At 47.0% G+C, this 12,195-nt stretch overlaps 1 protein-coding gene across 1 annotated transcript; it reads right to left on the bottom strand.

Annotated features, from left to right (window-relative positions):
• Positions 1-4,718: 4,718 nt before the first annotated feature.
• Igfl4 (IGF like family member 4) lies at positions 4,719-5,923 on the bottom strand. The gene is made up of 4 exons (XM_051162007.1): positions 5,905-5,923; positions 5,451-5,522; positions 5,107-5,375; positions 4,719-4,927 (listed from the first exon to the last, which is right to left on the bottom strand). The coding sequence occupies exons 1-4, from the start codon at positions 5,921-5,923 to the stop codon at positions 4,868-4,870; spliced, it is 420 nt and encodes a 139-aa protein (XP_051017964.1). The 3' UTR covers positions 4,719-4,867.
• Between the last annotated feature and the right edge of the window lie 6,272 nt (positions 5,924-12,195).

Below are 12,195 nucleotides of genomic sequence, written 5' to 3'. Positions count from 1 at the left end.
TAAATCCAAACTTGCCAGTACTATAGCCCATCTCCAGCGTTGCCTCCTGTTGCAGTGGAGCGAGACCTGGGCATTCGAATGCTCGGCGCAACTTTCTTCGGTTCAGTGCCACTATCAGACCCTGCGACGATCACCACAACTCTCTCCGCCCCAACTTTTTCTGAGAATCTTATTTACAAGCTTTCTGAAGACTCATGAAATTCCTGTGCTAACGCCATCTCAGACTGGCTGGCCATCCCTCCAGGCCTGCAACGGGGGGTGAGGATGGGGCTTTTGAGGGGAGTGCTGCTATCCATGTCATTATCAGAGATTGCATGGCATTATGGGAGGGAGGGGGAGCCCAAACCCTCACCACACTCTCAAGTAGGTCACAACCCGGGACAGGTCGGACCTGTGACAGGTTGCCTTCGCAGTCTAGGCTTCTGTGAGGACAGAGGGCAGGGCTTCTTCTAACAGAACTGTGAGAGAGCCTGCTCCTCTGCGTGGGACTGACAGTTCACGGTGTGATACGATGGTTTGTGCCATCCAGGTCATGAGGGAATGCACGCTTGTTCAGTGACCGCTACCCTTCCCCCCCCCCCCCCCCCCCGCAGGTGACTGCTGCTTCTGAGGTCCTTGAATCCTGTAGCCCTCGGCATGATGTCTTGCATCGGGGTGCGGGGAAATGGAGAACAGCACGGCTTTCAGATGTCAGCATGAGTAGACACGTAGGCAGTATGTGTGTGTGGCCTCATGGGATAAGCCTTAAGCACAGAACAGCTGCTGCCCAGGAATTCAGCCTCCCTCCCCCACCCTCAGTGTGAAAGAATCCTCTGTGCCATGCGACAGGACGCACGTGCTTGTCCCCCTTGCGCAGGCAGGCTGTGAACCTTTGGTGGCCCCTGAGGGGAGGCAACTTGATAATCTAGCTGCAGTACCAATGGCTCCATAGGACAGAGTGGCCACTCAAGGGATAACTGTTGATTGCATTGTCTTGCTCTTGGTAGTTACCTGGATGAAGCAGCTGCATCCTAGGCTACCGGAACGACAGAGACCAGGGAGTCTAGTGGAAGAGTGGAGGCAATTGAAAGACCAAAGCCTGACCAAGGAGGCCTTGGCTATAGCTCTTCCCTGGGGAACCTTAGACGAGTTGGCTAGGCTATAGGATTGTTTGAGGCACAGGACCTCTTCTCTGAGACGATGTCTTCTAGATGTGTCATGGAAGTTGCACCTAGGAGAACTCAACAATTTGGATTCCCTGAAACGAGACCTGAACAAAGGTTGACATCCTAACACGCGTAAGGACAACTTCTCAGGGCTAACGCCCTCCGAGCATTTGATGACTGCTGAGAGAGGGGCACTTACTCTCCGGGGGACAAGCCCCTTAATTGGTTACTCTTAATTGTAGTGGCTGGAAACATGGTTTTGTTTTGACGCCAAGTGTGAGATGCGAAACAGACTTGTGTGAGGCTGTGCGGTGTTTGTCTGCTGGAAACAGGCTTTTGTGAGAACACGTGGTGTTGGTTCAGTAGAACTGCCTCTTGTGGGGGATTGGTCTTTGCTAACTGATAAACATCCTAGCATGGACTCTGATAGGAGATTATATCTCTATTTCTATCTGTCTATCTGTCTATCTGTCTGTCTATCTATCTATCTATCTCCCAAAACAAGAGGCTGGGCTTTTTGGTCTTGGCATCATTTCCTATGCTTTAGCTACTCATCGCTCCATTTTGGACTGGCTGGAATCCTGCCAACTACACCAGTGGAACTGCTCCAAGGAACTGAGTCTAAAAAAATCTACTTCTCCTGTTCCCATTAACCTCTTTTCTCTCCTATCTAGGGTAGGCAGGTTGGAAGGGAGGTAGAAGCATTAAAGAACCCCAAATAAAGTAAGGTTGGAAAAGCTCGAAGCCTACATTCAATACGATGTGGTCAGCCCTAGAAACATACAAGGGGCACTACACGGTCTCTCCAAGGCATGAGCCCTTCACTGGTTATTGACTACCAGATGGTCAGTCCCAGAAACACATAAGCAACACTAAACAGACGGAAAAAGATGATGGTTATATGTTTATTTGTGTATATATGTATGTATACAAAAAAATGGAGGGGATACTGGTAGTGAAAAGATTTAGGAAGGGAAGGGGTGGGCGGGGTAGAGAAACTAAAGGTAAGAGGGTATAAACAGCATGTGGTCAGACCACTGAAGCCTTCCCTTCTCAAAGCTGTCAGCTCATGGTATCATCTTAGCTATGGGTGAGATGTCATGCCTAACCCTCTCCGTGTTGAGATTTTTGGCCTGGCTCAACCTTGTGCAGATCTTGTGCACGCTGCCTCGACTGCTATGGATTCACATGGGCGCGTGCATGCCCTGCTGTGTCCAGAGAAAGACTCGTTTCCAGGTAGTCGCCCACTGCCTCTGGGTGGCAAAACCCTTCCATCCCTTAATCCACACTTTGAGGAAGTGGGGACGGAGTGATGGATGGAGGAGGAGTCGGCTAGGTGAGTGAACCAACATGGTCATCCCACATTGTACAACTTTTTCAAAAGTAAAAAGGAGAGAGAGGGGGGTGGAGAGAGAGAGAGAGAGAGGGAGAGAGAAAGGGGGAAGGAGAGAGAGAGAGGGGGGGAGGGAGAGAGAGTGAGAGAGAGCAAGAGAGAGAGAGGGAGAGAGAGAGAGGGAGAGAGAGGGAGAGAGAGTAAGAGAGAGAGGGAGAGAGAGGGAGGAGGGAGGGAGGGAGGGAGAGAGAAAGGGGGGAAGGAGAGAGGGGGAGGGAGAGAGAGTGAGAGAGAGCAAGAGAGAGAGAGAGAGAGGGAAAGAGAGGAGAGAGAGAAAGGGAGGGAGAGAGAAAGGGGGAATGAGAGAGAGGGGGAGGGAGAGAGAGTGAGAGAGCAAGAGAGAGAGAGAGAGGGAGGGAGAGAGGAGAGAGAAAAAGGGAGGGAGAGAGAGAGGGAGGAGGGAGGGAGAGAGAAAGGGGGGAAGGAGAGAGAGAGGGGGAGGGAGAAAGAGAGTGAGAGAGAGTGAGAGAGAGAGAGAGAGGAGAGAGAGAAAGGGAGGGAGAGAGAGAGAGAGAGCGAGAGAGCAAGAGGGAGAGAGAGAGAGAGTTGGAAGGACAATACCCTTTATGGATGGAAAAAGCTCCTCCTTGAGGCTGTGGGTTATTGAACAATAAAACACCAATGCACATACAATAAAAATAAATAAATTATTAAAAAAAAACCCCAAAAACCCAATGCCAGGAGTAGAACTGCTCATGATCTGTTGATCAGGGAGCCCTGTGGGCTCAAGAAACAACACAGGCTCTTCTTGTCTTTGCTCTTTGGTGATGATACCTGCCTGCTGAGGAGATCACGCACGTAGTCATATGATACAGAACCATGAGGACCGAGCTGTGTGGGAAGCCTCTTTCCGCCTGATAGCGCTTATAGTGCCAGAAAATACTTAAGTAGGATGTTTGCGTGTGTGTGTGTGCGCGGGGTGGGGGACGGGGCAGATAAGTGTCTTATCCAAATGTGAATCCAACTGTGATATTGACCTGCCAGGAAAGATATGAAATAGCGGCAGGAGCGTTACTGAGGTTGGCCAACACACTCCCTTTACTTCACAAGAGGGATTGCGTATGGGGTACCATAAACCTACTCAAAATCCCATGGCATGATGGAAGGTCACAGGGACCTGGGTGTGCGGCGTGTGTGCGTGTGTGCACGCGTCAATCTGTTGTTTAGTCAGATTCACAAAGCGTTAGACCACTTTCCAGACATGCGTGTTTATACTCACAAACACCCTCCTGCTTTTAATCAGAGAGGCACACTTTTTTTTTTTTTTTTTTTTTTTTGGCTGAACTGCATTGGAGGCCGAGAGGTGCTGAGAATGAGGGATTGTTTAATGCCCAGCACTAGATAAGACACTTATGCATCTTCTCCTAGGCTCATGGGACATTGCAAGAGAAGGGACGGGAAGTTTGTAAGAGCTGGAGGAAAAGGGAGAAACACTACAATACAGCATCTTCTGTGCAAGTCACAGCCACTGCGAGCAGGAACGTACAACTCTGGGGGACTGTGCTGGGTCTACACAAGAACGAGCCCATCGGCAGCCAGGGAAGGATGGAGGAGGGACGGGAGGGGCTGTGCCTTTCACATCTGAATTGTTTCCTTTGGATAGATTTGGAGGAAGGCGGAGTCAGTGCCTGCAGCTGTGTGGCCCTGAGGAGGGAGGGGGCCCACCCCCCACAATCAGGCTACAGTGAATAATCCCGACTGCAATGGTCACTGTAGGCATTTGGCTATTGTGTAGTTTAAATTCTGAAACGTTGTATAAACTCAGCTCCCCAGTTGTCCCCCCCCCCCCCCCCCCCCCCCCGTTATGTCAATAGAACAGCTTACAGCCATTTAGGCAGTTGGAGAGGTCCAAGGAAGATCAGGAGGAAGGAGCTGGAGCCAAGGAAAGCTACAAAGAACAAGTATCGCTGGGATGGTTGCTGGGAGTTAAGAGAAAATAGCGTAGAGGGCGGAGAACAGACAAACTGCTCAGATTGTGCTGGGGAGCCTTGTATTGTAAAAGAGCCTCAATTATTTGTTTTATAAAAACAACGTCAACAGATCATACAGATGCCTCAGTTTCAACTAAGTGGATCATATAACAAAGCCCTAAGTTGTGAGCCTTCGGCAGAGCCAGGTGGGGAGGATGAGGCGGGAGCAACATAAGAGAGAGTAGGGGATGGGGGGGGGGAGGGGTAACAAGAACACATCATTGCATCATACACATGTGCGAAACCATCTAAGACGGTTAATAATACAAAAAAGGAGATAGTGGAAAAACAATGTCCAAATGACTGATTACAAAAATACAGATTCTGAGATGACTTGGAACTCTGTTCTCCAAGGTCGGCTAGAGGACGTCAGATCTTACTGAGAGCTGGTGAGGTGAGGCTTCTGCAGACAGAGGCTCCTGCAGATGTGAGGAGGTGTAGGGTGGGAGACCGAGACTCGTGGAGTGTCTGATAGCTACCCACATACAGGGAGGTGGGGCCCCAGCCGAGACTGCACTCATTGGGGGTGGGGCACAGACACCCATGCTCTGTCCCTGCTTTCTCCTACCCGCACCTGGGACTGTAATAGAAAACTCACCTGGGCACAGATTGTGGAGATCGGGGAGGATCTGCAGTTGGGCTTCACGCCCGGGACTTTGAACCTAACGACCCTCTGACTCTTGGAGACTGAGGACTCCAGGCAGCAATGCTGGAAACAGGGCCAGTAGACACAGTGAGGGCCACAGAGGCGCGTGTCATTCAGGGGCAGGATGGTGTCATCGTCACAGCACTGCACCAAGGGGTTGTAAATCCGGTCCCCACATCTGGGTGCTGGCTGGCAAAGTAACAGGCCAGTATCTGGGAAGAGTCACAGCTGGGTGATATACATGGGCCAGCCTAGGACCCACCCCCAACCCACAGACCATCTTCTCCCCACCTCACCTTGTGGTCCATTCTCAGCCGTGGCTCCGGCTCCGGCTGAGTGCTGGAAGGCAGAAACCAGGGCTGCAGTTGCTATGGAGAAGAGAAGGAAAGAATAAAATGGAAGATATAACCAGCTGCCACGACGGAGGCCAGAAGATGGCGCCACTGAGTCATGCGTTTCAGGATAATAGCTCGGTGGATTTGAGACTGTCCCAGGGTGGGGGCCCCTGGGTCTGGGATGACAGGGTGAGAAAATGCAAGGAGGGCTCTGGGAAGAGGGTGATTTTAAAAGTCACAGACACAGGGATTGCAACCCAGGCAGGACGCTGGCACTGCTTTGCAGTGGATGGGGTGGGGGAAGGGGGAGAGGGTACAGGTGTGGGGCTGAGGGTACAGGTGTGTGAATTTGAGGTCCAGAGGTAATGGGATAATGTCATAGCACCTATGTCCCTTTGTTCCGATGCCTCCTTACCTAATATCCAGGTGGCCATGGTCTGTTTCTGTTGCAGAACTGTAGGAGGCTGAGCAGGAGCAGCAGCAGTGATGATTCTAAGATCTTAGGCTGTTATTTATGTTTCTATCAGTCATTTAAAAAAAGACATGCTTCCAAAAAGGGGTGGGTCAGAAAGGGTAATGGAAAGTTGGAGAGTAAACCATAATAACCAGTCCAACAACATGCTCTTATAATCTGTCCCAAACATGAAGATTCTGCAGAACTTTTTTTTTTTTCCGATGCAAACACACAAGAGTCTTTATTAAAAACTCTGAGCTAGGGCCCACACACGATGCAGCAGACCTTCTATGTGAGGCCCTGAGCCCAGGGAGAAAAAAAAAAAACCTGCAGAACTTTTTAAGCGTTGTAACTCAAGTGAGCATCTTTTCGAAGGCGCCATCTGTGTGCAGTCCGCCGACCCAAAGCACTGGCAGTTTCTAGGCTTCTCATACTCCATGCCTTGGAAGTTTTAAGGGTTATTCCCTGCCCTCATGGCAATCCAGCCCCGCGCTCTGTAGTCTAAACATTTTCAGTTAGTTAGTGGAGATTATAAGGTTGGAGCCTGAGCTAAGAGAGAAAAAGAGGGGCTTTGGGGTCGGTGCCAGGGAGGACGACAAAGGAGATAAGAGTTTCAGGAAAGATCCCTGGGACACAAGGAATAGAGGGAAAGCCTCTGCTTTTGTGGGCTTGCTTAGTTGTTTTACAGGGTTCCTTGTGCAAAACAAACAAACAAACAACAAACAAACAACCCCCAAACCTCTTTATCACACGTTGTAATGTTATTTTACCATCTCCGTTGTGATTGTGATGGAAACTTCCTTTTGACATCACTCATGTACTTCTTGTTCCTTGTTGTCTCTCTGTGAGTTACATAGAACCCGGAGAGGCTGAAGGAAGGGCAGCAGAGTTTCAAAAGCCAGGGCACCCCGTTAGTCATCAGGGAAATGCTAATCAAAACGACACTGAGATTCCATCTTACACCCATCAGAATGGCTAAGATCAAAAACTCAAATGACACCACATGTTGACGAGGATGTGGAGAGAGAGGAACACTCCTTCATTGCTGGTGGGAATGCAAACTAGTACAACCACTTTGGAAAGCTATCTGGCGCTTTCTCAGAAAAATGGGAATAGGGCTTCCTCAAGACCCAGCTATCCCACTCCTTGGAATATACCCAGAAAATGCCCTATCACAGAACAGGGACATATGCTCAACCATGTTCATAGCTGCTCTATACATAATAGCCAGAACATGGAAACAGCCTAAGTGTCCCTCAGTAGAAGAATGGACTAAGAAACTGTGGTACATTTACACTATGGAATACTACTCAGCTATTAAAAACGAGGAATTCCCGAAATTTGTGGACAAATGGATTGATCTAGAAATTATCATAATGAGTGAGTTCACCCAGAAGCAAAAAGAGACAAACGGTATATACTCACTTATATCAAAATACTAGTCCAAGGGATACGTACCATGAAAATCTTTCCTTACCAAGAAAGTGGGTCAGAGGAGAGGATATCCGATTGAGACTTTAGGCAAGAGTAGCATGGAAGAAAGAGGAAATAGTAGGACCCACAGGGTCCTGGAAACCTACAAGAAGAACTTTATGACAGGCAGATCTGGGTCCTGGGGTCCTCCTCAAACTAAGGCACCAGCCAAGGAGAATATAGGCAGTAAGCTTCGAACCCCTACCAAGACCTAGCCGACGAACATGATACTCTCCACCGTTGAGTGGAGAGTGAGATCTGACTCTCACACGAACTCTGGTGCCCCTTTTCTGACCATGTCCCCGGATGGGGAGACCTGGTGGCACTCAGAGGAAGGATAGCTAGTTACCAAGAAGAGACTTGATATTCTGAGAGCATATATAGGGGGAGGAGGTCTCCCTCGGTCACAGACATAGGGGAGGGGAGAAAGGGAGAAATGGGAGGGAGGGAAGAATGGGAGGAAACAGGGGAAGGACTAACAATCGAGATGTAATATGAATAAATTAATAAAAAAATTAATAAAAATAATATTTTTAAAACAACAACAACAACAAAACAACAACAAAACAAAACAAAACAAAACAAAAACAAAAAACAAAAGCCAGGGCACCCAACCTTCTGAGGCTTCTGAAAGAAGAATTATCCAGGGCCACCTATTCAACCTAGGAACACTAACAGAAGCTAATGAGAGGCATCCGTACAACAGTTCCAATTATGTGGCATCCCCCCCTGCCTTCAAGCAACTCCCAAGCTTTGGTCATAGCTAAGCAGTAAAAGGTGTCTTCTTCTTCTTCTTCTTCTTCTTCTTCTTCTTCTTCTTCTTCTTCTTCTTCTTCTTCTTCTTCTTTTTTGGCATTTTACTAAGAAAGTAAAAGAAAGGAGGCTGACACAAACCCAGTGTGAGGGCTGGCTCTCTCCAGTTGAGGAGCAAATAAGTCCATCAGCAGGAAGCAGCGAGCTCTCAAGAAGCTCCTCAGATATTTCGGTCCTCAGATATTTAGTCTCACAATCCTTCAGCCTTTAAAGATTTAAGAGTGAAGCAGTTAATGTGAATGAGGTGAGGGTATGTGACAGATATATTTATGTCTGAATGCCAGGATCGGTGAGTCTTGTACAGTTACCAGTGAAGCTGTCTTGAAGTTGGTGTCAGATTTGTAACTTTATGCATTCCGTTGGGAACTGGAAGGAAACACGGACGTGTCAACAGAAATGGAGTCACCAACACACCTACGTGTTAACTGTCCCCAAGTCTTCAAATATGTTTCCAAACTCTCGCGTCAGATTTAAGAACGAGACTACAGATTTCTTGCTGTTCAGGAGAGATTGCTTAGCCCAGTTTTAGCAGAGTGCTCAAAGCTGTTTGCCTTACTTTGACCATTCGTAAGTTCAGTTTCAGAATGCTGTTGTGATTTTAAATGTTGGGCCGATAAATCAGTTTTTAACCTTGAAGATGGAAGTTTGACTCATTTAAGTGAGCAATAGTAACCACTAAAAAAATTGCCAAAGCTGTAAAGCTAGTGTTTGTCGTGTTCTGGTACAAGTTTTATTTTTGGTACCGCGAGTGACTTGATAACACATCAAAAGTCACAGAACGTTTTCAACATTCGACTTTGACTTCTCCATCTTATTTCCAGGAAGCAAATGATGCTGTTGGAGCCAGCAGTCACGCACTAAAGACATTCTTTCCATAGGCTATTCTGATGGTTACATCCTGAGTGTGACCCTCAGGACCCACTTAGTGGAAGGAGAGAACCAGTTCCTATGGGCTGTCCCCTGTTCACAGGCATACATAAATAAAGAAATGGAATGAAAATGTCTCAAATAGGACCTCATTGGGCACCCATACTCATGTGCACACAGACCTGCCTACCCCCAACCCCCTCCCCCAGTTTAATAATAAAATAAAACAGCCAAGAGAATCAACATGTCCAGGAATATCAGGAGAAAAATTGCAGGGGAAGATCATAAAAATAATTGGCGGTTTCCTTTTGACCATCACTTGTCAAATTTGTACTGACAGAACCAGATTTGATGGGCAGTTAAAGCGCAGGCAAATGTCAAATTCCCCAGGGAGATTTGCAATTCTTTCTTCTAACAAATGATGTCCACTTTCAGTCCTGAGGGGCTTGCGACTTTGCAACACATCCCTTCAGGCTGAGTAAGTAGAACGTTGTACCCTGCGTTCTGGGGGAATGGCAGCGTCATTCATGGCAGAATGCCTGTTAGTAGTAGGGAGTTCAGTAAAGGCTTGTTGGGATAGCATGTCACACACCAAGAGCATAGGTGAGGAGTTGGTGGCCTGTCCTCCCTACACGCCAACTTCGGAACATACTCATCCACAATTAGAGCGTTGGGTTATTTCTACTTAGAGGATACAAAGCGAGAGCTCTTTGAAAGCTGTTACCCTGCTCGTTCTTTTAAAACATCAACTACAAAACATACCTTCAACTTACCGAGTATTCCGCCTGTCCTAGTGTGTGTGAAGCGTTCTTTCGTGAATAAATGTGCGCACAGACCACATAGACTGAGCGCCGTGGCTTGAAGTGTTTTCAGGGAGAAAACATTTGAGCATTGGGACAAGGGATGTGCTCTGTCTCTGGTCTTCCTCTTGTCTCTTGTATCAGATTCAGATTTATGGTCTGTGCTGAACACATCACCTTACATCTTTCTTCTGTTGTGGGGGAGCCTGTTAGAGATGACCACTCAGACACAGTTAGCAGCCAATTGAAAGTCTTTATTCCAGCTGGCTGGGACGACACTCAGATATTTGGGACCCAAGAGTAGCACTGAATGTTTAGGGTAAGAGGTTTTTAAAGTAAACACACACACACACACACACACACACACACACACACACACACACACACACACACACCCCACATCCTGTATGTCACTTGGAACTGGGGTGGGAGGTCCGGAAGGTGCAGGTAGTTTAACAGAAGCTAAAATAAGTTAGCTGGGGTCCATTTTGACCTTGGGCTCCTAGAATAAAGTTGGGTAATTGTCCACAGGGCTTCCCATGAAGGAGGCCAAATTCTTGTTAAAGCTGAAGTGGTCTCCTCAAGAACCTAAGATGGAGAAACCTCTGCTCCTTGATGGTTTTCTCCCAATGATGGACTTTCTTGGACCAGATTTCTACATCTGTTTTTCACCTTTCACCCTTTCTCTTTTTTAAATTATGGGAGAGGAAGGTGTGTTTTCAACAACAACAACAGCAACAACAACAACAAACAACCTGACATCTTGATTCCTGGTTGGTGTTTGGAGATAAAAATCAAGGTCATGTGCGACAGTGTAATGATTAGTAACTAAGCAAGATGGGTCTCTGGGCTGTGAACTTTTCTCCCCCAGCAAGACACTGCTTAGGAAACGCTGGACTAGTGAGATGCGCTTCACGCAAGTCATGGCATCCTTCCTAGTCTCTTATATTGTATCTTTTACTCCTCAGATTCTTTCCTCCATCTCTTGAATTCTGTCAGCAAAGCTTACCTCTGCATTTCATGTTTTCTTCTCTAAGTTCCCTAGTTCCCTGCTTTCTTCTGTTTTTGCTTTTGTCGTTGTTTCCACTTTCATCTTCAGATCTTTTTTGTTTTGTTTTGTTTTGTTTTTGTTTTTGTTTTGTTCTGTGGCTATTTAAAAAAATTTTTTTTTATTAATTTATTCTTGTTACATCTCAATGTTTATCCTATCCCTTGTATCCTCCCATTCCTCCCCCCCCCATTTTCCCATTATTCCCCTCCCCTATGACTGTTCCTGAGGGGGATCACCTCCCCCTATATATTCTCATAGGGTATCAAGTCTCTTCTTGGTAACCTGCTGTCCTTCCTCTGAGTGCCACCAGGCCTCCCCCTCCAGGGGACATGGTCAAATGTGAGGCACCAGAGTACGTGAGAAAGTCGTATCACACTCTCCACTAAACTGTGGAGAATATTCTGACCATTGGCTAGATCTGGAAGGGGTTTAACGTTTACCTCCTGTATTGTCCTTGGCTGGTGCCTTAGTTTGAGCGGGACCCCTGGGCCCAGATCTGCCTATCATAATGTTCTACTTGTAGATTTCTAGGACCCTCTGTATCCTTTTATTTTGCTATTCTCCCATGTGTCTCTCATTTAGAGTCCCAATAGGATGCCTTCCCCTCTGTCCCAGTTTCCTGGTAAGTGAAGGCTTTCGTGGGACATGCCCCTTGGGCTAGTATGCAGATATAAGTGAGTATATACCATTTGATTCTTTCTGCTTCTGGGTTAACTCACTCATTATGATCATTTCTAGCTCAATCCATTTATCCACAAATTTCGGGAATTCCTTGTTTTTAATAGCTGAGTAGTTTTCCATAGTGTATATGTACCACAGTTTCTTTATCCACTAGAACACCAACGGCCCAGGCCTTAATGTCAACCATTAATAAATGGGACCTCATGAGGCTGAGAAGCTTCTGTAAGGCAGGAGACACTGTCAAGAGAACAAAGCAACAGCCTACAGACTGGGAAAAAATCTTCACCAACCCTACATCTGACAAAGGTCTAATATCCAAAATATATAAAGAACTCAAGAAATTAAACACCACCAAACCGAATAACCCAATTGAGAAATGGGGCTTGGAACTAAACAGAGAATTCTCAACAGAGGAGTATCAAATGGCTGAGAAACACTTAAAGAAATGCTCAACCTCCTTAGTCATCAGGGAAATGCAAATCAAAACAACTCTGAGATTCCATCTTACACCCATCAGAATGGCTAAGATCAAAAACTCAAGCGACACCACATGCTGGCGAGGATGTG

Source organism: Acomys russatus, chromosome 19 (assembly GCF_903995435.1).
Source record: "Acomys russatus chromosome 19, mAcoRus1.1, whole genome shotgun sequence".
NCBI lineage: Eukaryota > Metazoa > Chordata > Mammalia > Rodentia > Muridae > Acomys > Acomys russatus.
The sequence above is the reverse complement of the archived record's forward strand: the minus strand, read 5'-3'. Positions and strand labels throughout refer to the sequence as shown.